Source organism: Marmota monax, unplaced genomic scaffold, assembly GCF_021218885.2.
Source record: "Marmota monax isolate L192 unplaced genomic scaffold, Marmota_monax_Labrador192_F-V1.1 WCK01_AAM20220418_F8-fsc00092, whole genome shotgun sequence".
Classification (NCBI taxonomy): domain Eukaryota; kingdom Metazoa; phylum Chordata; class Mammalia; order Rodentia; family Sciuridae; genus Marmota; species Marmota monax.
In genome coordinates this window covers 7,411,473-7,438,038 of record NW_026692583.1, presented here as the reverse complement: position 1 = coordinate 7,438,038, position 26,566 = coordinate 7,411,473, and the positions used below count along the sequence as shown (strand labels likewise).

Here is a 26,566-nt window from a genome sequence, read left to right as displayed (position 1 = left end):
TTCTGATCCTTTTCCAGATTTATAACAAGTCAAAAGAAAAAAAAAAAACAGGGGCGGGGGGGGATGGGGATCATAAGCAAAAGGCCGGAACACATTTTGGAAAATCGTAAAATTATACATTCCAGTCTTTAATATCCCCGTGATCCGATGCAGGGCCCTAAGGAACACTGGGTTGGCTTCTTGATGAAAGCAGGTCCCGGGCACGCCCCCCATTCCTCTCCATCCTCATCAGAATTTACAGAAATTCCAAAGCCAGGGTCCAAATTTCAGGTCAGTGATGATAAATGGGTAGAGTCTCTTGTGTTTATTTGGGTTATGGTTTAGTGCCTCTCTTCTTATTGGCCAAGTCCTGTTGGGCTTCCAGGGTTGGGGACTGAGCTGTCACCAAGCACCGAGTCTTCTGACAAAGTGAAGCTACCGCTCAGCTCCAGAAAATATATATATTGTGTGGTCAGTTATATCGCAACTCTCCCTGGCCCCAACTGACTCTCTTGGATAACAGGGAAGTTCTCTCTGGTTCTGACCATCCAGTACAGCATTGCATGGTGAAAAACCCAGTTCTTTGGAATTTTCTAGATGGTTTTGGTAGAGTGGCTTTAGTTATGAATCCGGAACACAGATTTTAAGGCACAGAACCATGGCTATGTGGTCATGGTTGAACCACTGGACCATTCCAATTTCAGTTCTTGACTGTAAATGGGATAATACCTGCTCTTGTGAGGTTTAATTGAGATAATACTTGGGCTATGCTGTGGCTCAGTGGTAGAGCACATGCCTAGCATGTGTGAGGCACTGGGTTCCATCCCCAGCACCACATAAAAATTAATAAACAAAATAAAGATATTGCATGTCCATCTACAATTAAGAAAAATATAAAAAAAAATACTTGGGCTAATGTAGTTTCTGTCTTCCTTGCACAAGAAGTCAGCAGAGAGCTTTGAAATCTCTTGTGTGTTCAAATAACCACTTTTGAGCCTTTTTCCTCTTTTCCCTCTCAGAAGGCTGGACAGATGGTTCTCTGAAGGTCAGCCACTACCTGGAGGTATCTGGGCAGGTTCCAGAGCTGAAGACTCACAAAGCTGCTTTTTAAATCACTAATCCCGACGAGCGAATCTGGTCGCAGTGTCCAACTGGGGCATTCCCCTTCCTGATGGGGCTCATTCACTTGAAAGACCTTTGTCTGGCCCTCAGGGCATCTATGAGTCAAGACTTCTGGCTCACAGAACAGTGCTCTTCCTGACACGTGGGGGCTTTCTGTCTTCATGCTCTGCCAACTGTGAGCAGCAGCAACCTTGAACCCTGACTGATGGGCAGGTGGTGGGTGAACAGATGGATGGATGGACAAGTGGATGGATGGGCAGGTGGATGGATGAGTGGACAGAGGAATGAATGGATGGATGGATGGATGGATGGATGGATGGATGGATGGATGGATGGATGGACAGGTGGATGGATGAGTGGACAGAGGAATGAATGGATGGATGGATGGATGGATGGATGGACAGGTGGATGGATGAGTGGACAGAGAAATGAATGGATGGACAGGTAGATGGATGGGTGGGCAGAGGATGGATGGATGGATGGATGGATGGATGAATGGATGGATGGATGGATGGATGGACAGGTGAATGGATGGGTAGATGGGTGGATGGATAGATGGACAGGTGGATGGATGGACAGGTAGATGGATGGGTGGGCAGGGATGGATGGATGGACAGGTGGATGGATGGATGGAAGAAGGAATTTGTGTGTGTGTGTGTGTGTGTGTGTTTTCCCATGCTTTTAGCATTTGGGTTAAAATGAAAAGGACTAGAATGGTACTACAGGAAAATCCTCAACTAATGATCCAAAGACTCAAGTTCAACTGTCACCTGGTCACCATCTGAAATCATTCAATTCATCTGCTGGCTTAGTAACTCTCTCCCCCAGTGAGAATACAAGTTTCCTGAGAGCAGGGGCCCTTTCTCCTGGCCCTTGGCTTATCGCAAGTACCCAGCGCCGTGCCCAGTCCATAGCAAGTGCTCAATAAATATTTGTCTGATGAATTTCTGCCCCAGATCTACCACTCATCAACCACATGACCCTAGAATCTAACCCTGGCTCTTATCCTCTGTTTGGCCCCTCTGGCTCCGAGGGTCCCCTGAAGGAATGGGTGTGGAAATGCTTTTTAAAACACACACCACTGGGAAAAGGGACTCTGCAAAACCCTCTCCAATATCCGGCTCCCCTCCATCTCTCAATCCCTGGCTACCCTTTGAATACCCTCTTCTGTCATTAGCTGTGCCAAGATCTTCATTAGGGTCATGTTGGGTTGCTAATGGGAGGGGGCCGAGGATCAGGGTGGGAGGGGGGGAAGGACGAGGGCTCTCCCCGGCCCGGGTCCTGGATTTGTCTGAGTGGCATTGATAAAGGACCTTCCCGGCTTTTCTTTTCTTTTTCTTTCTTTCTTTCTTTTTTTTGACTCAACCCACAGGGAGAGATAGTTTGGAGACAGCAGGGTCCACACACGAGGATGGCCTCTGGCCTGGCGGGCCCTTTGACATCTCCCTGGGCCCGGCTCCTGGGCTGGTTGGAGAGGAGACAGACAATGGGGGGAAGTCAGATAGCGGCCAGCGGGGGCGAGGAGCCACCCATGGAGCTATCACTTAATGGGAATCCCAAACTGGAAGGAAACCTCGGCTGATTCCTTATCACAGGCCCATGTGGAAGCCGATGATGAATTGCTATTTGTTGTCTCCCAGGCAGGACAGACAGAGTTCATCTGGAATGTTCCCTGTCACCGGGAGCTCCCTCTTCGGGGGAGCGGTAGGTGAGAGGGCAGAGGTTCCTAGAAAGGTGCCGGTCCCCTCCAAGGTGCACACCGGGCACATTCCAAGTCCACAGGCCTAGGTGGGCATCACAGGCTGGGCTCCTCACTAGCTGGGTGACTGGGGCAAGTTCTCTGAGCTCCAGATTCCAAATCTCCAAATCGGGGCAAAGGGGACAATCCTTCACCGCGTTATCTGCAGCCAGTCACCGAGGCCTGATCCCACCCACACCTCCAGCTTCTCCCACACCCTGCTCTGGGCCACCATCTCACGCCTCTGAGCCCGCCGCAGGTCCCTGGTATCAATTCTTGTCAATGAAAAGTGACTGCTTCCGAACGCAAAGAAAACCCTAGTCACGGCTCTCGAGGGCCACTTACCCACCCACGGGCAAGGGGAGCAGCTGAAGCCCCTGATTCAAATGACCGGTGACACTGGCACAGAGCCGGTCCCTGCCCTTCCTCTTTGACATTTCCTACCACTTTCTCCAAGAGTCACAGATTTTTGGTCACTCCCCAGAGAGGGCAGGCTTCCTGCCCAAGGGGAGTACCTAGGGACAGCCCCTCACCTGCGCGCAGCCCACTCCCTTTGGGGCTCACTCTCCGATCACCCTCCCCGCATGACGCTCCAATCTGACATCCGTTAGCACCGAGGGCATCTCCTTGAGAGCACCCGACAGCAGTTTTCATTCAATAATAACTTGCATAGTGTTTAAGCCACATGTACCGGCGTGAACTCTGGGACAGGGCCCCCCCCCGTACGGTGGGTGCCTCCACGATCCTCATCTTGCACGCAGGCCCAGAAAGGGGAAGCCACTTGCCCTCAGACACACAGCTTCAAAGGGTCAGCTACTCCGATGATTTCTGCAATGAACCAACTGGCCACGCGAAGCTTTTATCTGAGGCGTCTGCAAATACCCCAGGAAAATCAAATGCTCCCATAATCAAAGAGGGCCACGGGCCTTGCTTTCAAAGGCTCTCGCTCTACTCCCCAGGATGCCTTCATAAGGACACTGCTGTAAATATTGAATATAAAATGGGTCTTGGTTCTTTTTAACTTCTTCCTCCCCTTCCTCTGGACTGGCATTCATTTAATGGACAGAACTCCCTAATTCAAACCTGGTGAGCTTGAATCCGCACCGTGGGACCCAGTCTCCAGAGCAGGCCTCGGGCAGAAGAGGAAATCTGGAGAGTGTCGCGACGAGGAGTGGGAAGAGAGACAGGAGGGAGCCGGGGTGAAGCACACAGGCTCCAGATTTCAGTCCAGGTCTGGGTTCGAATTCTGCCTTCAGGAACTGGCCGGCACATCTCCCCACCTTCCTGACCCGAGCCTCCGCTTCCCAGCTAATCCCAGCACCTACAGAGTAGTGTTCAAAGGCTTATCCTGGGATCAAGAGAGGACGCCCTTCAGGAAAACACAGACAGGACCTCTGTGCAGGTCCCAAGTTGCGGAGGATATTCCTAAGCCCCACCCTGGGCCTTGAGAGGCAGAGGCATCTGCAGGCATCTGTTTTCAGGGCATCCAGTGGCCGACGTGCTGGGAGTTGGGCCAGGGGCTGCTGGGGTGGTACTGTTCAGGCCTTCAAGTTGCAAGGATGTGGGTGGACTCAGGCAAATCAGGAAGTCGGGCCTCCCCCAGGTCAGCTCTCCAGGCCCCCACTTGAGGAGCAATGGCTGTTCTCCCCTCCTTCCAAATGCAAGACGGTGAATGCCAGAGAGCCTGGTACTTTCCTCACAGAATCCCAGCTACAGGGACAGACATCTGCCAAAGCACCCATTTCTATCGGGGCTCATGGGTGAGCTTTTTTTTTTTTTTCTAAAAGCTCAGGCCCTGGTGGCTGGACTTCCAAAGTTGGCTACTGAGGCTCTGGGGTTAAACAGGCCTTGCTAAGGACGAAGAGCAAAAGGGCTGATACTCCCTGGGCCGACGGTGAGCCCACACAAGACACGCAGGATTTTACAATGTCTTCATACGAAGCCAATCCGACAAGGCCTTCCACGAGCTCCAGCAGAGGGTCTCTTTTTTTTTTAAAGAGATGCGGTTAAGTAGGTCCATCTGCACACAAACTTCCAAATACCAAATGTGGGGTTCACCCCGATTGGTTCTGAAGACCACAGGTTGCAAGCCCTAGGGTACACTGTCCCGTGTACCCTTCCCTCACGCCGTCACCTCAGCGGGCCACCATCTCTTGGCTTCCTCCTGGGACTCAGTTTCTGGGGTGATCATCTGCCCTTAGTTCATCACGGTCACCATCTACAGGGTGCTCTGGGAGACTTATTCCTCCTTCACGAAGTGGGAAACTCAGGCTCAGGGAAGTTCAGACACCTTCCTGAAGTCACACAAGAAGCCAGGAGCAGAAGGGAGATTCGAACCCGCGTCTCTCTGGCTTGGCCGCCTGCACCTGTCTGTAGCTTACACGGAGCCAATGTGTACAGAAGCCCAATGTGGCCACGCTACCTATGTCGGCCACTCTGATTCTGGCTCCCAAGAGATTTTCTTTGTTGGTGCTCGTAGGTGAGCCCTTGTGGTCTCAGCTGACTCAGGGAGAAGCCATTACTTCTCATACGACAAAGAAAAGCACGGAGGGATTCAGACACCAGCTGAAGTCAGTTGTGGCTGTGTGTGTGTGAGAGAGAGAGAGTCCACCTGGGAGACACAGAGGAGGCCTACAGAACTTCTAGAAGGTTCCCCGGGAGCACAGCTGGGAACCCATCCAAGGAACACCGGAAGCAACCTCTCTGCCCACCAGTGGGGAGGGCCACACAAACCCTGCTGGCCCTTGCAGACCACACCTCTTCAGCAGTTAGCAAGAATGGGTGGGTCTGGGACCACAAATGGGTATCTGAAGCACAACCTAGGGTCCAGGACACAGCTTAGTGGCAGAGAAGGTCCTTATCATGCATGAGGCCCTGGATCACACCCCAGCACCATACACATACACCCTAAAGGTTTTTGGTTTTTTTTTTTTTTAAAATGGATGTTACAAAATACATGTACTCTAATGTCACCTGTGTTGGAAGTGTCCTTTGAAGACTATCTATCTCTGTGTGTGTGTGTGTCATGCATGTAAGCTTGAGTATGTGGATAAAATAGATCTGGACATTTTAAATACGTCTTCTTCAAGGAAAGGGCTAGAACGGAGAAAGTCAGGTCCAGGGAGCCTTTAGTTTTACTTGCATGATCTGAATTTCTGATCATCTACATGTATTTGTGTGTTGCTTGCGCCTTTCTAATCAATCAGTGTTACCATGCATGCTCCCACCCCCACCCAACCCCCCAAAGGAAGGAAGCGGCGGTGGGGGGCGAAGGTGGGGGGGCTTTGTGCTCACCTTTCCTCTTGGTGCAATGGTAAATTTGGCTGTGCTCCTGGGGCAGTGGGTATGGGTTGGGTGGGGGCAGAAGGTCCTGGGAGGGGCCGGAGATCCCATTCTCACACTGGTACTGGGACCCTAAGTTGGACGAGGTGGAGAGAGCTCGAGGTTCACTGCTGAAGGGACTGTGGTTGGAGGCCACTTTCTGCCTCACGGTGCTCCTGGGAACCACGGGGTATTCTTTACTGAAAGAGAGAAGACGGGAAATAATGTTTATCAGTGCGTTGATACAGAGTCCCCTGCCAGCTAAGCTACAGAGTAAAGAATCCTCCTGAAAAGTCATTGAGAAAATAAGCAAAAGGGTCTCTCATGAGCAAAGCAGCCGAATTATGCTCGTGTACATTGTATTCTGAAAAGCCACACCTGGGCACTAATTTTTCATGTCTTATACATTAGGCAAGTAAATTTGGGAGAAGCTCTCTATGTATCAAAAAGGCCAATGGGTACCCCCAGGTAAGAACCCCTCTTGACCATCAATAAGCACACAAAGCTTTTTGAAATATTTTCACCTAGTCTACCATCTTTGAACTCCCTAATTCAAGAGCCAGATGAACTGAGCAGTTGCCTACACTCCACCTCAGGGTGTCCACCTTTAAAATGGGACTGAGGTCTTTCTTTGCCCCGAGTGAGTTAAGAATGGTAGCAGACCACCTAGGATGGCCAGATGTGACCTTAGGTTACTCTAATCTGGACACAGTCCCACTTTCGTCTTAGGATTTCCTTTTGAGCTACTGTCCCTCTGTCCCCTCTGGTGTGCCAAAGCTCTCTGTGGCATCTGCAAAGTAGGGAAAATAAGCATCCCTGGTTCAAAGGGTGGTTGAAGGAAGAAATGAGCTGAGAGTGAAAAAGGTTCAGAAATGTCCACGGCATACAGGAGGAGCTGAGCAAGGGGTCACCTTCATCACGATCGCCCTTGTTTTAGGTGGAAGGAGGAGAGGGAGAGAGAAGAGAGAGAGAGAGAGAGAGAGAGAGAGAGAGAGAGAGAGGGGGGGGGGGGGGGGGGGGGGGGGGGGGGGAGATGAGAAACAGCACAGTGTCAAGGATGAGATGGAGTTAGATCCAGGTGTCTTCTGAGTCACTCATGGACTGGACACCCTGCGAGACACCAGTATCCACATGAAGCTGAATGTAATAAAAACCTAGTGACATTATATGTACAGCATCCTGCAAGTTACTCAAACCCGGCCCTCCATCTTCCCCCACCTCCAGCCTTCCAATCAGGCATGTCCCTAGGAAACTTCAATAAACATCCCCTCTGGGAAGGAAGAGGGGGTGCTAAGCAACACCAGGAGCCTTGTGGGGAACGAAGCAAGTGGGGGATGGATTGGGGAGGTGGGTTGCAGGAGAGGTGGGAGGAGGGGGCAGACAAAGGAGACACAGATTCTTCCTATGCTTCTTTTCTAGTTGTTTTGAAATATATCATACTGTGTCCATACCATCATATAAACGTGTGTCAAATATGTTTTTAAAAATTAAGTTAAAAGACAATAGGGAACATGCCCGTGATCCCAGAAGCTCAGGAGGCTGAGGCAGGAGGATCACGAGTTCAAAGCCAGCCTCAGCAAAAGTGAGGCCCTAAGCAACTCAGCGAGACCCTGTCTCTAAATAAAATATAAAAAAAAGGGCTGGGGATGTGGCTCAGTGGTTAAGCACCCCTGGATACAATCCCCAGTACCAAGAGGAAAAAAAAAAAAGACAATGGAGAGAATCATCCAAGTGTGTAAAAAGAAAACATCTTGACCCCCCACGTTCTCACACTCACAGGGACTAGGGTCTACCAGCATCTAGGCAGAGCATTTATAATGTGCATATATTCCTATATCAACACTCAAAAATATTTTGACAGCTGTATTTCAACATAATTGGCTTCCTTTGCAACCTGTGTGTTTTATTCTGTGCACTTAACTGCATCATCCTAAGAAACCATCTCCAAGGCCCATGGCATTGAGCAGGTTAAGAAGTCTGCCCCAGGAGTTCACCTCAGGAAATCCCAATCCTCAGTCAATCACGATGTTTGCCACGACCTCAAACCAGACATTGTTCAACTAAAACATTTTTTAAATTAATTTTTTGCTGGGCAGAGTGGCACATGCCTGTCATCCCAGTGACTCAAGAGGCTGAGGCAGGAGGATCACAAGTTTGAGGCCAGCCTCAGCAACTTGGCAGGACCCTTTCTTAAAATGAAAAATAAAAAGGACTGGGGCATAGCTTAGTGGCAGCCCTGGGTTCCATCTCCAGTACCAAATAAAAAAAATCATTAAATCAACTTACATTCAAAGTTTAGACTTACTATAAGCAATTGATATCTGTGAAATTAAATTATGGGCTTATGGTACTTACAGTTCCTCTAATGCAATTATAACAAATGCTTCCTTTAATTAAAATTGAAGAGTACACTTGACATGGCCTCATGTGTAAAGACCTACACAGAAAACATTCCCTAGGGTGGTGTGGAGCCCATTTCGTGCTGCAATCCTGTGAAGCTCGTCTCATTTCTGTCCCGTATCATAGAATCGAAAACCGAGGCCCAGGAAGATGAGACACTTTGTCCAAGGTCACAGAGCTAATGGCAGACACAACCAGCATTCCAACCCAGTCGCCCCCTGAGAATTTCTCTAGGGTCTCCTAATTACTTCTTTCAGTATTTAAAGCTTCCAGGGAGGAGTTCAGGGCTCCAGGCTCCCTGCTCCTGCCCCTGGGGGTTGTCACCATGCCCGCCCTGTGCCCGTGCCTTTGTTTGTCATGGGAAAGCTCAGAGCATCCAGGCGGGAACACGAGTGAGCCTTCCAAGTTTCCATGAGACAACAGGCTCCTCACGACACCCAGGGGTCTCCCAGCTGAGCTTCCCGGGTGGGCTTGTGCCATCACAGAACCGAAGTTGGAGCCATCCTGAGCGGCCACTCGTCAGCATCCAGCCAGGGGGGCCAAGAGGCTAAAAGGAATGAAATTAGCTTTCTAGCCCTGGCTTTGTGGTTTCAGCTATGTAATGGAAAAAGAAGAAGAAGAAGAAGAAAAATTACCCTCATAATAAAACACTACAAAAGTTGTCAAATCTCGAGGGCAATTCTATCTGGGTGAGCTGAGGTCAAGTGCTGGGCTGTCAGGGCTCCAAGAGGAAGGAGGGAAATCTCTTTGGGTTTCATATTTCTAATGAGGATGGTTTTTTTTTTAATTAAAGAAAATAACCCCGGGGTGCGGGGGGGGGGACTATGTTGGCTGAGGGAATTTACAAGAGAATGTATCAATGGATACCGTGGACTTCTCCAGTCCAATGCTACCAAATGGCAAATCCCCTCTCTGGAACGGCCAAACCCTGCTTTTGATTACGAACACTCCCAGAAGTGAGAGAGGAGGTCGCATGGCAACCACTTGCCCCTAGCAGCTTGCTCCCCTCTAAGGAGCTTGAAACATCATCCCACCTGTCAATCAAGAGCGTCTTTCTCAAATGCCTACAGTGCAGTTGTTCCAAGTTCACGTGGCAGATGTCAAAATGGCAGCCTGGAGTTGATGATAGAAGCAAAGGGAAGGAAATATCCCAAGGGACAGGAGTGAAGGGATTTTGGCCGGGTCCATCGATGGACAAGTCCAAGGGACCACGTTAGCACCAGAACAGCGGAAACCTCTCAAGACCTTGGGATGGAAGATAAGCCATGCACCTCTATGGCTTCAGAGCATCCGCGCAGAAGCAAGCGCACGGAGAATTAAATGGGGAGTCAAAAAGTCTTAGTGGGTCTGGGGACACAGGCAGCCCCAGGGACAGTTTCACATCATTGACACTACTGTCTCCTTCCTGCTCCTTCAGAAGCTTCGACTGCTGGACTTAAGTGCTTTCCCTCATCTGATCCTGGAAAGAACCTCATTCCATGCATATGGTTAAGCTTACTTGAGAGATAAGGAAATGCAAGCTCAGAGAGGTTCAGCAATCACACAGCTGGGCAAGGGAAAGCAGAACGTCACCTGCCAACTCACTTACACTTGATAATAAAGTAACCCTGCTTGCACACACCAACTGTGTGCCAAACACAACCACCCTGCTGCACAAGCCCTCCGTGATAAGGCAGCTGGAGACCGGCTACACCCGCTGGTTCCTTCTATGTGAGTGGAAAGTTGGGTTCACCCGTGTCAATTCCCAGCCCTCTATGTGTCAACCAGCTGCACCCAAATCCCACGGACCAGCGCTGATCCAGGTCCCCAGTCCCTCCCTGGACTCTCCCTGGGTATCGACACCGCAGACCAGCACCCCCCCTTCACATTCTGCTCCACGTGAGCGGGTACCCTGAATGACGCCATTGTCACTGGGTCTGGGTTGTAAAACGTTACAAGGGAAGATTGAAATCTTCAGCCAGCAGGCTCCCTTGGCCTGCGCGCTAACGAACACCCCAGAGCGCGGTCCCGCCGCCGCCTGAATGGGCTTTTCACGGAAGCAGGTGGCAGGGTGCTAGCGAGTTGGGGGTTTCTGTTTTGTTTTGCTTTTCCCAAAACTGCTGGCAGCGCGAGCCGGAGGACTGTGCAAGCCCTGTTCTCGGGGAGCCCGCGCCTCCTTCACCCTGCGCTCTCATCGGGGGCTTCAATTAAAGGGGGGGGGCAAAGGGGGGCGGGTCCTGCAGCCCCTGCAGAGCCTCCCTGATTTATTAACCGCTTCTTACGGGCTGCGGGGGACACGAGTCCCATTGCACACGCGTGGACGCGTGGACACCGCAGGGACCCGGGAGAGCGCACCCCGGGCTGGATTTAACCCTGTGCAATTAAAAATCAGCTCCTTCCTTCACGCCTGCAAAGCGCCTCCCATTACTTCACCACACAGTTCTGCACCCACCTCCAGCAGGCTGCGCGGAGCAGGGGACCCTCCGCCCACCCTCCCCCCAGAACCGGACGGCACAGAGAGGGCGGATGGACTTCCCCAGCGTTGATTCCACCAGGCACATATTTTGTGACAGTTGCCAAGAGACTCCAAGACATCCCCTCTGCCACCGCTTGTGATAACTTTGGCTGGGACCCTGTAGTTAGATCTCTAAATAACATCCATCAGGGTGGGAGCTTCAAGGTCACACTGGTCAGACGTCGCCACTGGCTGGCTAGATTCTTTTTCTCCAAGCCTTAGTCTTCTGTCTGTAAAATGGGCCTGGGGGCGAGTGGGCCGGGAGGATTAGCACGGAAGGACACATTTGCTTCATCCACACCCGCTGGGAAATCCCACTGCACTATGTTCAGGCAGTGAGTGGCTCTTACCTTTGGAGGACTTCAAATGTCCTAGAAAGACCCTCAAAGAGCAAACACGGTCAGCTTGTCAGGGGTTCATTTGCACATCAACTATTCAAAGGGCGTCTGCAATTTCAAAAATGATGTTTGCAAACACAACCGAGGCAGCTCCGAGATCCTGGGAGGGGGGATCCTGGACCAAGCTGTTTGGATGGTCCATGACATCTCCCTTGGTCTTAGCGTCTCCATTTGCAGAATGGAGGAAACAAGCATCATCTCACACAACCGGGGTGAGCCCCCGAGGTAAAGGCTGGATGGGAAACTGTAGACAGAAAAGGTCAATTGGAGGGGCTGGGGATGTGGCTCAAGAGGTAGCGCGCTCTCATGGCATGCGTGCGGCCCGGGTTCGATCCTCAGCACCACATACAAACAAAGATGTTGTGTCCGCCGAAAACTAATAAAATATTAAAAAAAAAAAGTCAATTGGAGCTATATTTTTTTTTAGCTGAATTTTTGATGAGTTGAGAGTAAGAGTTCATCCAATAGCCTTGCCGGTTTTCTAGCTCCCGACAGAGCCGCTCAGGATTTTATAGAGTCTCTTTTTAACAGTTCTACCAAATTTAACTGTGTCTTCATCTTATTCCTTTTTTGTTACTTGTATGGTTTTTGGAAGGATGGTCCGATGGTGGTGGACGGTGGTGGACAGGCACCTTCTGGAAACTAGATGGCTGGAAGAGGCTGGCCTAAGTGACCTTTCCCAATCTCCTTCTTGTACCTAAAAGGATCGTCTGAAGCCTTTCTTTGTTCTGGGGAGGAGGGGGGATCATGTGGGGGCCCCTTGGTCATGCAAAGAACGTCTGCTTCAAAAGATGACCTTGGAAACAGCACCCAAAGCTACCACTTTGGACTGATGTCAAATGTTCTGGGGATTCATGCAGAAATCCATCACCCCTCAAAAGAAAGGACCCTACAAAGGAATGGATCTCTTGGAAAATAAAATGTTAACGTGAGCGTGTTGGCTGGGGGGATGGCGGGGGGCGGGGGTGTTGTCGGGAGGCAGGGCAAAGAATAGGGAAGGACGAAGTGGGGAAATCTCTCCAGGAGATTATGTCTCAAATTTGGCTGCACAAGGCATTCACATAAGGAATTAAAAACACGGACACCCAAGTTTGCCCCCCAAAGGGTCTGAGGTCATTGTTCTGGGATGCAGCCTGGACGGTACATTTTGAAATTCCCCAGGAGGAAAAAAAAGTATGCACTTTGTATGAGTCTGTGCATATGAAATTCAGTAACAGAGAAAACTACGCCATAGTGAATAAAGGTCAGAACGTGCCCTGGGTGGGGAGGAGCAGCCCGGAGTGAACAGGAAGGGAACCTTGTGGGGTGAAGGGAGGGGTTCTATATTCTGGTTGCACCTTGGGTTTTGGACATTTGTCACAAAGTGACGAGCGAACTTAAGATTTCTGTGTGTGTCTCTTTGGGTCAACTTAACCTAAAATAATGAATCGTGAATAAAAGCCAGGTCCCACTACACACACACACACACACACACACACACTGCTAATGAGGCACATGCTGAAGTGTTTAGGGAGGAAATGTAATCATGTTTGCAACTCAGCTTGAAAGGCATCAATAAAAATCAAAAGGATGGGTGGACAGATGGACAGAGGGATGGAGGGGCGAATGGATGGAGGGAGACATCCATAGGCGACAGATAAATCTGTAGCAAAATGTTAATTGTAGAATCGTTTTCTAGGTGTCTTAAATGTTTCAGAATAAAACATCAGAAAGCACTTGTTGAAGGGCAGCTTCCAACCTGTCCCCAAAGCCACTGACACGGCACCTCTCAGGGGAGATGCAGAAATCTGCTTTCTAACAAGCTCCCCAGGTAAGCGTGATGTCACCAAAAGTTTGAGAAATGTTTAGCATGCTCGAGGCCCTGGGATCAATCCCCAGCACTGCAAATAATAATAATAATAATAGAAATTTAAAATGGGCAAGGACCTTCTCCAAAAAAGACATACAAATAGTCAACAATAGTCAACGTATATGAAAAAAAAATACTCAGCTTCACTGTTCATCAGGGAAATGCAGATCAAACCCTCAAGGAGATGTCACCTCACACCTGTTCGGATAGCTACTGTCAAAACAACAGAAGATAACAAGTGTTGGCAAGGATGTGGGAAAAGGGAACCCTTGTGCACTGCTGGTGGGAATGTGAGCTTGGCATGGCCATTATGAAAAACATCATGGAGATTCCTCAAAAATCTAAAAATAGAGCAACCATGTGACCAGTAATCTCTGTGCTGGGTCTACATCCAGAGGAAATGAAATCAGCATGTTAAAGTGACTTCTCCACCTCCCACATTCACTGCAACACTGTTCACAATAGCCAAGTAGGGGAAATAACCTTGATGCCCATCAGATGAGTAGAGAAGGAAAACGGGGTACGCAGACAGGGTGGAATATTATATAGCCTTAAAAAAGAAAGAAATCCCCTCACTGAGACAGCACGAGCAAACAAGCCAGAAAGATCCACATTGCGGGATTTCACTCCCATGTGGAAATGTAAAATAGCCCAACTCCAAGCCGCAGAGCGAAGGATGGTAGTTGCCAGGGCCTAGGGGGAAGAGGGAAATGGGGAGAAGGTGGTCTAGAGACACAAGTTCCGACTGTGCAGGAGAAATACATTCCAGAGGCCTCCAGTACAGTGTGTGAATATAGTTAACCACACTGACATATGCTTGAAATTTGCTAGAGGGGTAGGTCCTAAGTGTTCCCACTACACACACACACACACACACACACACACACTGCTAACTAGGTGAGTGATGAGGAGATAATTAGCTTGATTGTGGTGACTTTTTTCACAATGGTCTGTTTATCAAAATATTAAGTTGTATACCTTAAATAAATACCATTTTGTTAATTATATCTCAATAAAGGTGGAAGATGTGGCTATGGGAGTGATCGAGCCATTCATAGCAGGGTCCCTGGGCAGGGGTGGGTGGGGAGGCAGTGGGGGGGACCCTATTGCAGGTGGTGGCTATTCTGAGCATCCTTACCCTGGACCCTCAACATGGTGGAATCCCTCGGACAAACCCCAGCTGTCCAACGTCCCTTGTCGGGCTCGGCTTCTCTTGCCTTGAATCACCGCACACCTCCCTGAGCCAGGTGGCTCAGCATAATTGCAGCCACAGCGGGCGTGAATGGAGTCTCCAGAACTCAGCCCTGGAGACGGTTTTGCATGGGGGGGGGGGACATCTGGAACTGCTAGTCACCACAAGCATGACAACACCAGCGTGCAAAGCCCTGGACTGGAAAACTGATCGTTTGTGGTCAGAACCTGAGATTTAGATAAAGAAGAAAAGAATCAAGGAGGGAGGGTCTTTTACCTTTGAGGGGTCCCGGGCCCATGAATCCCTGGAAATTGTTTGAATTTTTTCTTCTATTTATATCTTGTGAACCTTTTAGAGAGTCTCTTGCTTTAATTGGATTTTCAAAAGGGGTCTCATATCCAGACCAGGAAGCCTCCCTAGAGGAACCAGAGAGGGGGTGACAGGGCCCCACAGGGAGTGAGAAAGGTCCATTTCCAAGGTGGCCTTGTCTAGAGGCTGGACTGAGCAACAGGGCAGTGGTTTAGCTGAGAAGTTCTCGACACCAGACTCCCCCATGCACTTTCTGATTGGCTGGCTCGAAATCCAACAAGATGAGGTGGAGCCCTCAGGTACCCCCGCTTTGAGGACTGCTCCCCACAATGCACCAGTACCTCAGGAAAAGAATAAGGAGGTACAGATAGCTTTATTCCTTCCATGAAAATCTGAGCCATCCAAATTCCCCAAGGGTGACACAGCCCCCAATCTCATCCCCCACTTCCTGGAATCTCCAAAAACACAGGATGAGAATTCTGATCCCAAACCCCCCAATGCTCCAAAATCTAGATTTTTTTTTTTTTGGTACTGGGGGTTGAACTTGGGGGTGCTCTATCACTGAGCTACATCCCCAGCCCAGCCCTTTTTCTTTTTCATTTTTTTAAATTTTGAGACAGGGTCTCACTCAGTGGCTGAGGCTGGCCTTGAACATGCGATCCTCCTACCTCAGCCTCTCAAGTCCCCAGGATTATAGGCGTGCACTACTTACTACCCCCACCTCTGCCTCAAAATCCAACAGTCCTTCAGTATGATATGATTCCACAAGTGGAAAATTCCACACCTGACCTTGTGTGACAGGTTGCAGTCAAAACAAGGTGCAGGGGGCCGGGGGTGTGGCTCAGTGGCCTCGAATGTGCAAGGGCCCGGGTTTCATCCCCAGCCCTGACACAATAAAGCTACCGGTGCACCCAAATGCTGCCCAAACTCAGCACCAGGCTCTGTGGACAAGCCGCGCACTGAACACAAATTAAGATCACGTTGAGACTTGGCCTCATCCCCAAGATGGCTCATTATGCATAATCGGATATTCCAAAATCCAACAAAACCCCAAACCTGGAGCACTGCTGGCCCTCGGCACTTTGGATAAGGGACGCTAAGTCGTGCTGCTTGTGGTGAAAAGGCCGGTCATTGCCCATGGACTCTGTGTGAAGGCAGTGACAAGGACCAAGGGGCAGCACTCTGGGTCTGGTTTGTCATTGTGAGGATCTAAGTGGCCCCTGGCATCATGAAAAGGGGACCCTGTCCACCCTGAAGAAGCCAAGCTCGCGTCCAGGCCACGCATCTCCACCAGCTGTGTGGCCAGCTTCAGGGTCTCAATACCTGACAGCAATTGGGAGTCCCTCTGGGCCACCTCGGCCCTGTGCTGACGGCCCAGCTCATTCTTGGACAGTCCCTCTAGACAGAGGAAGAATCCTTGTCCCTTGTCCCTCCTCCTTGAATACGGGCCACCTGAGTGAGCCATCCTGCATTAACAGAATGTACCTGGAGTGACACGAAGTGGCTTTGGAAGTGGGGCCCGCAAAGGACATTCGGCTTCCGCCGTCATGGAAGAAGTCTGCGCACCCTGGGTCCACGTGCTGGAGAAGCCACGTGCACAGGCTCTAGTGGCCAGCGGGCTGACGTTCCCGCAGAGGGCCAGCAGGCAGGGAATGTGAGCCCCAACAGGGGACCACGCGGGCTGGCCTTGGCCTTGTCCCCCCTCCAGCTCTGTGCCCACCAACGCCCAGCCCACGAGCCCTGCCCAGCTGAGTGCCTCTGGAGCCCCTGATCCACAGACGGCCAGCACGCCCAGAGGGTCTCCTGGGGCTGCTGGCCCCTCACACGGCCGTGCTCAGCGCATATGTAAGGGGCACCATGGGGCCCACAGACTGCCACTTTATGGTACCTGGGCAGAGTCAGCCTGAACCTCTGTCCCTTTAGTAGGCTGCAGATGCACTGGAGGAAGCTGGGGGACCCCAAGGCCCTGCTTTGTCTGGCCTTGATCTAGCGTCACCCATGGAGAGCAGGACAGGATACGCTTGAGGCCAGGGCCTCATAGCTGGCCTGCTGGGTCACTCAATGATCTGGATAAGAGTCCCTCAAAGACCCATATTATTAAAGGCTTGGTCCCCAGCCTGAGGCCCTATTAAGAGGAGGTGGGACCTTTAAAAGGAGGGGCCTAACAGGCAGAAGTTTGGTCACTGGAAGAGTATCCTTGAAGGGGACAAGGGCCCCCCCAGCCCTTTCCTCTCTCTGGGCTTCCCATGGACCATGAGGTGAGCGGCCCCACCTTCTACAGGCCCCAAGCATGGGTGCCGATGGATCATGGGCTGAAATCTCTAAAACCATGAGCCAAAATAAACTTTCTTCTTTTTAAGAGAGAATACCTAAGGTATTTGCTTACAGTAACGAGAAGCCGAGCTGCCCTATCACAGTCTCCCCAGCTGGTTTCCTGAGGTCTCTGGAATCTGGGCCCTACCCGAGGTCCCTAGACTTTTCTAGACCCCCTGCCCATGCCTCCTTGCCGCAGCCCCCTCTCAAAGCCTGGTCTCTCCATGAGGCTGGGCCTCCCCAGATGCCTCCCATGGCCTCAACCCCGCCTCTTGGACTCCTCAGACTCATCCTAAGCAGCACATCTATGAAATCACAATGCCACGGGCCCGAGCTCTGAGCACCATCTACCATCTCCTCTGTCGCCTGTCTGGGGGCCGCAATCTGGGAAACACTGGTTTTCGGGCACAGAGGAGCCTTTCTAAAGAACCCTGGCGTGCATTTTATCATCGGTAGCCTGAGACGGGACGTTCAAATGGTTTTATTTTCTTCTCTGCACCCGACCACGGCCCTCCCGTTTTTATAATAAGCGGGGATCGGGCCTCTGTAACCAGAGACCGTAAATGAATGTTGGAAAATAACTAAGACATCATCTGCGTTTTCCAAACACAGAGAGTCGGGTGAGGAGAGAGAGTGGGGCGGGTGCCCAGAGGCTGGCGAGGGAGGCCAAGAGCGAGTTCTGCGGAATAAGCGCGCTCTCGGCCTCCCAGACGCCACCTCTCGCCCCTCTTCCAATTGTTGGAAGAGAGGAAACTTCATCCCTCCTGCTTCTCTGCCCGAGCCAGCTGTCACCGGGTGTGTGGGGGACGGGAAACAGGATTACAAGATTAACAGTGCGCCTGCGGAGCCTGCCTGGCTGTTATCAGGGCTGACTCCGGAGAGCCACAGTCCCCACTTGTCACTACCTACGGCAACCTGGGGGTTGGGACTCGCGCCCAAAATAAATCCTGCACAAGGACAAAACCGACTGGGAGCTTCCCCACAATCAGGTCGGTTTTCCTGAGTGTGTCCAGCGCTTTCTAGAGACTTTCCCACGTGGGTCCCGTGAAAACCCTGGGAAGTGGAAGCTCCATCTATTCAGACCCATTTCACAGAAGAAGGCTCTGGGGCTCTGCCAGGTGATATCACTTGCCCAGCGTCACCTGCTGATAATCACGACCAGGTTGGACCCATGTCCGTCGGACTTTGAAGCCTTCTATTGGAGTCAATCTGCTTCCCTCCCTCGCCTGCCCCAAGAATGTCACCAAAGAACTGAGTAGGAGATGACCTTATGGACTCCCCGACCTGGTCAGGGGTCAGCACAGCCCTTGGGTTCTGCCACGCTGCTCCTAACAAGGCCACAGAGACACACCACGGGGCTCTGGGAGAGACTAAATCCAACAAGTCACCCCTTCCCTCTGGTCCACGTGCATAGTCCCCACCAGGGAGAAGGCCTGGTCCATCTGGGGGGTGGCCAGGACAGCCAAGCAGACCAGCCTAGAGTCCCTGCCTGAATAGCCAAACAGCTGTGGTTCAAAGCCTGCTGCTCCGGATCTCGAACACTGCACCTGTCCCTCCTTTTGTGTCTGATATCTGTCCCAGCACCTTCCAAACTGCAGGGACCCCGTCTGACACAGGGAAGCCACGTGGAGTCGGGAAGAGACACACGCACCAGGCCTCGGGTGCAGCTCAGGGGTGCAGCGCTTGCCTGGAGTGCACGAGGCCTGGGTTCCGTCCCCAGCCCCGCAGGGAAAAAAAAAAATGCTGACCACACAATCTGCGGCCATAGGAGAAAGGAAGAGCCCCGGGAGACCCAGGGAGAGTTGGGAGGTGGCCCGTGGGAGAGGGCAGAGACCTGGAGGCTAAACAGAAAGGAACGACTCTAGGATGGGAGCATCCCCCGCAGTGACCAAGACAGAGAGCAGGAGCCAAAGCCGGGGCCAGGCCTGGGGGGACAAGGGGGGCAGCCAGGAGAAGCCTGAGCCTTACGCTGAGGGGCAGTAAGAGGTGGATGTCCCTTTGCGTGACTTGTGCTTTACAGAGATCTATCTGGTGGCTGCTTGGAGAAGCCCCCCAGCGGGGACAGGACCACAGGCAGGTCCAAGGCAGCCGGGAGGGTGCTGGCTGCCATGAGGGGCCTGAAAGGAGAGAGGGAGGGAAGCCGAGACCCCGTAAGAAGGTAGAATCGGGGCCCGGCGGAGTTCAGTGGCACAGTGTGAGCCTAGCATGTACGAGGCCCCGGGGTCCACCCCTTCCCCAGAAAGAAGGAGCATCCGCAGGACATGGTGACTAGTTCACCTGGAGAGGTGCCCGCGGCTCCTTCAATCTGCTACCCTGCTCTTGACCTCGTGGGAAGGAGGGAAGTCCCCCCACCACAGCCAGCTTGTCAGGGCGGTGGGGCAGGGCGGCCCCTACCTGTGCGGCCTGGACCTTCACACGTAGCCCTGGGAGGACTTGGGCAGGACAGAGCTGTTTCGGTGTCCCCTGAATTCTGAACACTGGAGGAGCAGCGCGACCCGTGGCGCTCCAAGGCACAGATAATTGGACCTCTCTCCACTAAGATGGGATTCCTGTCCACACTGTTTCCACTGATCCTGGGACTAAATTAAACACCGATTTCAAAATGTAGATGACTCAGGAAGTTGGCTATCGTAGCCACCAAAGGCACCTTAGGAGTCTACCGTTGGAAGGAAGCCAGCCAGGAACACAGGGACGTACAGGCGTGTGCTGTCCCCGGGCACAGCTGAAAGTAATGTCCTTGAGTTTTTAGAAGCCTGCACAATCGGATCTGGTAAGCCTGCTGCCTAAAAATAATTCCCCAGAAGGCAGTTTTAAATCCAAAGCTAAAGCCACCAGCTTCCTCGTTTCTCTTCCCTCAGTCTCTGAAGGCATATGTCTGTCTCCCTGCCTGACTCTTCCTGTCACATCTTCCAAAAAGGAGAAGGAAAAACCTCCCAAATGACTTCATTTTATTTTGAAACACTAAACCCACCAAAAGGGGGAAGGAAGAAAAAAACAAAAACAAAAAAACAAAAAAACCCTCTTGGTCAAAACAGCTCAAGATGTGATTTCTGATTCTCTTGCCATATGGCAAGTTCGTCTGGAAGCCTCTCCCGAGCACGGAGAACTTTGAGGACATCCACCATGCCTGTTCCATCTTTTCAAATCAGACCCCATCCCCACTCTGTGCATTCGCTCCAGTCTCTTCTATTTGTCATATCAGCGGCTGCGACCACAGGATATGTAAAAATACCAAGCAATTTTTAGCACCAGCTTCCAATCCCCCAGCGCCCTGGACACCACATGGTGTCAAATTTTGTACTTCACCCCTAGGAAATCAAGTCATTAACTTCTCTCTCATTTACCGTGAGCCGATGCCAAAGAGAAAAGCCTTCCTCGGCTGTGACTTATGGGAAGAAAAAGAGAAAGGGACTCCGCTCAGGAGAGAGATTGCAGAGGGAAGTGATGGACAAAGCCCAGCTCTCCTGATTCTTCTCCCGCCCGGGAGCATCACCCTCAGGTTGCTGATGGCCTCGGTCGCATGGGACAGTAATCAGAAAGGGGAACGAGCCTTTCCTCCCCATCTCTGGGCGCCTGGTGCTCGTGGGCAGGGTGGCCATAGCACGAGAGCTGAGTGCCCCCCCCCCGGCTCCACCAGGCACGGGGGGGGCACAGGGATCTGCTTTCCTACCTCTGCATTCTGGACATTCTGTGCAGCTCCATGTCGTCACTCCCCCGGAATCCTTTGGCGAAGGGATTGTTCTCGATCTTTAATTGCGTGATCTGAAGGAAGGAGGGAGAACCGGCCGTTTTACACTTTATTGCCACAAGACTACCTCAGGGACCAGAGCTCCTAACGGTGCCACGGAAACGCGGCCTCAGGCAACCCAAAGAAGCAAATTAAGCCAGTCATGTCACCGGGACCCACCACTTCATTGGAGTGGAGGCTTTTGAAACATGTCCTAGCTCAGACTGCCTTTGGGGGAGTGGGCGTGGGGGGCTGGATTCGGTTTGCACATTAATTGGAGTCACATTCTGCCATCCTTCCAGCCAGAGTCATGAGTCTAAGTGTGTGTGAGTGTGTGTGTGTGCGCGTGCATGCGTGCATGTGTCTGATCTGGGCACTTTGTATTTCTAGCACAGTGTAGGCCTCAACATTTGGTCCCCCAGCCCCCGAAGCCCCCGCCCTGGAAAGTCTTGCATGTTGGCACGGGGGGGTGGGGGGTTGTATATCCGGCAGTGAGGCAATCCCCCGTTTGGAGAAAACTTGTCTTGATGGTGACTTTCCAACAATCAAGTCATTTCATGGTTTCACAGACTTCACTGGCCCAGGTGGGAAACAGTGGCCAATAAAATAAACACGGACACGTGTGCGGATCACATCTATGACAGCGACCATACAGCTCTGGGCCGAGGTGGCTTCCCGAGCTCTGTCTGTCCTAGTGATCTGCAGGGTAGGGAGCTAAGCAACAGAAAGAGGGTCTTTCTGAACGTCTTGGCCTGGAACTTTAATTTAAACCAGCAACGCGTATTAGGGGAGTGTGAATGTGCAGTAGCCCATCCAGGTGACGGAGTGCATACATATGGTGTTTGCTAGAAGTAGTTCCTAAAAGTCATGTGTGAATTGATTTTTCTTTCTTTTTCGATTTTGTTTTTCAGAGCTGGGAATCGAACCCAGGGCCTTGCACATGCTAGGTAAGCGCTAACCAAGAACTACACCCCAGCCCAGAATTCTCATTGACAGTCACAGTATAGGCACCAGGACATCAAGACTCTAGCTTCAGTCCTGGGGGCAGGGCGGGGGGGAACCCCCGTCACGATCACTGTCGTATCATAGATCACCTGCATACTGGTTTGCTTGATATTTATATTTACATTGAACCTCTTTTTATTGAAATCTATTTTACCCGGAAATAGGATATCTCTTCTCTGTATGAAAAACTAGAATCCTTTGCTATTCAATAAGGAGAAAACCACTGTATCAAGATCTCTGTACTAGGACCCACAGAAAGCTCTACATCCAAACCCTGCCTTCCCCTGGTGGCAGGAAGAGATTAGGCGCTTTGGAAGACGTTGGAACACCACACACCAACTTGTACTGAAGGAAGGGCTATCTCTCTTCCTCCAAGAGAAGACTAGAAAGATAACTGGGAAGGGAACTTTCTCCCCCTGACTTGGATCATACTCGAGTGCCCCTGCAAAACCTCTCCCCTTACCCCAGCAGTACATGGACTTCAAGAAACTCTGGGCCAGGAATCATTAATGAAGGCACACTTCTAAATCGCTCCCCTGAGCTGTTCTGATACATCCTGCCTCTAGAAGAAACAGCCTACATAGATCCCTTCTAGCTCCAAGACTCTATAATGAACATGAAATCACTGTCTGAGGGCTGCGGTGTAGCTCAATGGTAGAGCTTCGGCCCAGCATTGCAGGAGGTTCTGGGTTCCACCCCCAGCACCGCAAACTAACAAACAAACCGACTCACTGACTTGCTCTATGTATGATACCTGAATGCATAACAACAACAACAAAAAAAAACATCTCACATTTTTAATATCTGACTCCAATAATCTGACATCCAGGAAAATAAAAGAAAAACTATGGTGAAAAAATTTCAAAAGGTCAGAAATTGCCAGGGGTTGAGGGGGAGGATGACGAGGCAGAACTCGGAAAATTTTTAGGGCAGTAAAGATCCTCTGTGGAACCCGGCCATGGTGGGCACCTGTCACTATATGGTTTGTCCAGACCCATAGCACCACATTACAGATATGAACGCTGAGGTCACAGCAGGTTTGGGGTGATAATGATATGTCAATGTGGGGTCGTCCACGTAACAGATGGACCACTCTTGTGGGGGTGTTGACCATGGGGAAGTCCAAGCACATGTGGGGGAGGTGCATGGAAAATCTATACTTTCTGGAACCACAAAGTGGTCTTTTACATCCATTTAAAAATATTTTGGAAGCCGGGAGTGCTGGCGCACACCTGTTATCCCAGCGGCTCAGGAGGCGGAGGCAGGAGGATCGTGAGTTCAAAACCAGCCTTGGCAACTTAGCAAGGCGCTAAGCAACTCAGTGAGACCCTGTCTCTGAATAAAATACAAAATAGGGCTGGGGATGGGGCTCAGTGGTCGGGTGCCCCTGAGTTCCATCAGAGGTACCCAAAAAGAAAAAAAAATTTTTTTGAAATACATGTATATACACACATCCATGTGTTTGCACACATGTGTATACACATTCCCTTCCACCCTCTTTATTTATTTATTTGTTTTTTTTCTGGGAATTGAACCCCATGTTGCCACTAAGCTACATCCTGGTCTTTTGATTGATTTTTTAATTTTGACACAGGGTCTCACTAAGATGCCCAGGCTGGTCTTGAACTTGTGATCCTCCTGCTCAGCCTCCTGAGTCGCTGGGATTATAGGTGTGTGCCACTGCACCTGGCTTCATTTAAAAAAAAAAAAAAAAAAAACTGAGCTCATTCCTGCAGATTTGTGATTTTGTCTTAACTCTTCACTGTGAGTTAAAAAAAAAAACTCTACAAAATCCTTTCACAAAATAATCTTCAACATGTACACTCTTGGACAGCTCATTTTAGGAGTCTAAGATTCCATCACCTTTCCTTCCCACTCAGATTTCATCACAATGAATTGCAACTCAATGAATAACAAATCATTTTTAAAAAAATCATAAAAAATGAAATTAGATCATTTAAACAGGAAGATCTCAGTGGTGTATGAGGCTGAGGTAGGAGGATGGCAAGTTTGAGGCCAGTCTTAGCAAGTTAGCGAGGCCCTAAGTAACTGAGTGAGACCCTGTGTCCAAATTAAAAAATAACAAGGGCTGGGGATGTAGCTCAGTGGGTATGTGCCCCTGGTTCAATCCCTAGTCCAAAGGAAGAGAGAGAGAGATTTGGGTGGGTGGGTGGGGAGGGAGAGAAGAGAAGAAAAAGGAGGAGGAGGGAATCCTTTCCCCCAGGCCAACCCACCCCAGCCACAGAAGCTGGTCCCTGCAAACATTGAGGACAGGGAGGATGGGGACTTGGGGCTGCATAGTGTGGGCAACCCATAGTTACTGCCCCACCAAGAATTCAGAGCCAAAAGTTGCAAAAGGGAAAAAAAATGGGGGAGTTTTATTTTATCTGCAAAAGACTTTTGCTCAAATCCATTCCTTACACCCCAAACAAGGTCCCTTACTCCCTAATTCTTATGCTTTATCACCACAGCTTACGAGAAATAGCACAATTTGCTAAATAGAGACTTTTGGAGATGGAGTGTAGGCACCCTTAGGACCTAAGAAATGCCTTTGAGAAACATCGACAGATGAGCTTGTCTGCAAATGAGAATACCTTTCTCCATGTGTCCCCGTCCACTTGAACGACAACCCTGTCTGTAAAGTCCCCTTGTCAAGAGGCTGTGTGTGCTGGTTCAGGAGTACCTAAGCCCATCCACCTGGATGCTCCAGTTCTGCCAAAAGTCTCCCCTGAAACTCCCTCGTATTTGCCATATAGAGGTGCTCCCTCCAAAATCAGCATAAAACCGGATATCCGGGGGAGGGCTGGCCGTGTGTGGGGGGGCTGGCCGTGGGGGTGGGGGAGAGGGCAAATATAAATACCAGCTCCAACTGGTGAGACAGAGGTTGTAAAAATTAATGAGAATAATTGTTGTGAATTCTTGCTTTTGAAAAAAAAAGGGGGGGGGGGAACTCATGAGAGCCAAAAATCTTAATTATGTCTCTCTATTAGGGGTTCATTTCCTGGTCCCAACCAGAAAGCTCGTACCTCATAAATATAGGCTGCGTACACAATGATTTAAGCAGGAGGAAAATGCTTTTTGATGGAAAAGTGAGTTAATATTGGGGGATAGAGCCGTGGCATACACAGCCATGGTCGCAAGGGCAGGGAAATGAAATGCCCACGTGACCTTTTTTTAACACCTAAATATTTCTGGGCATGGCTGCCGAGAACTGCAGTGAAAACCTGACAAAGACATGTTTCACAGGGTGAACGTCGCCGGGGAAGATTCGAGTGTTTAAATATCTTTCTCAAGCTGTCAACCATCTGGGGAAATAATTCCCAAATCCAGCTTGGGATCACAGCTGGGCTGAGGAAATATGTCTCGTCATTAGGAGCCCTTGTGGGCTCAGGCATGTGACTGCAGCCCAAGAAATGAGCTCTTGTCGCATGCCTACCCCCACCTGGTACCTGCACCCACGTCCAGAAAGACCATCCCCAAAGCAAAGCACGGAGCTCTCGGACCAAACAAAAAGGGACTTGTATTTTCCCAAAGTGTCCTGGCAATCGAATCGCGTGGATTGCTTTTCTTGCCCTGATCCTTTGTCCAAAGCAAAATACAAGACGAAGGGTCCTTGAGTTGACGATATGATCAGGGAATGAACCCAGGAAAAACCACAAGGAGGAACACTGGTAGTTCTTTTTCAACCACGGCAATAAGAACTTATTTAAAATCTCCCGTCTTTCCAATTCTAAAATAGCCAGGGTGTGACACTGAGTAGGCCGAATGTTCCAGAATGTTCCTTTGGAATAGAGTTGCCCCTCCTAACCGATCAGTGAAGTCTTCCACCAATGGCTGGATCACCAGGACAGGAACTAATTGGATGCCAAGCCCTGTCCTGCACCTCTCCAGGTCTATCTCGGGTCATCGTCCTGATGATCCTACAGGGTTGATGTTCTTATTATCCCCATTTTACAGATAGGAAAAGTGGATCAAGTCCATTGTCCAGAGTCAAATGGATGTGAATCCAAACAGTCCGCCACCCCCAGAGTCTCCCTGGCAACCTACGCGTCGTAAGAGCCCAGCTGGATTCCACCCATGGAGTCAGAATTCTCAATACCCGTTCCAGGTGGGACAATAAAGTAATGAGAACAAGTCCACAAATCATATGCAACCCCGGCCGCTTATTTAAATCACACATCATATATCCATGGGGGAAATGTTTGCAGGGTCTTGGACTCGACTGGAAACGTGTAAGGCCGTGGACTTGCTCCTCACACAGCAAATAGATGCCTTTGAGACTCTGAGAGTAAGAAGGGAGGGAAAACCCAGTGGGCCTGGATGTCTCCTATGAAATCCTTCTTCTGCCTGCCAAAGAATATGTCAGGCTGGCTAGAAAGACCTCTATGTGCAGTTCAGCTGGGCTCTCTGATCCAGATAAACAACAACAATAACAAAAGAATTCCTGTATGCAAACCCTGATTGTGATCATCAAATGCACACGTATCTCAATGTACAGCTGAAGATGCACATTTTTGACCTGTGAGCATTTAGACAGATGAATGCACAAAATCCACACGTATGAACGCCCCCTCCTCAGGCATCCATCCACATGCACAGATCACTAAATATATACAGGGCAGAGAAGAAAATTTTGAAAAGAAATTTGGGAGGTATTGGATATTTTCATGATTCCACTGAAAGTTTTACTGGCATGCACGTATGTCAAGCGTGAAGTTG

General features: G+C 50.4%; 1 protein-coding gene across 6 annotated transcripts in view; it reads right to left on the bottom strand.

The window, feature by feature from the left end:
- Nucleotides 1-26,566, bottom strand: part of Tbx5 (T-box transcription factor 5) — an 80,028-nt gene that overhangs the window by 5,492 nt on the left and 47,970 nt on the right. For all 6 annotated transcript variants that reach the window (XM_046446250.2, XM_046446251.2, XM_058579896.1 and 3 more), the window contains exons 7-8: nucleotides 20,786-20,877; nucleotides 6,134-6,360 (exon numbers count right to left, since the gene is read on the bottom strand). In XM_046446250.2, the coding sequence (XP_046302206.1) occupies nucleotides 6,134-6,360; nucleotides 20,786-20,877 (319 nt within the window). The remainder of the gene's footprint in view (nucleotides 1-6,133; nucleotides 6,361-20,785; nucleotides 20,878-26,566) is intronic.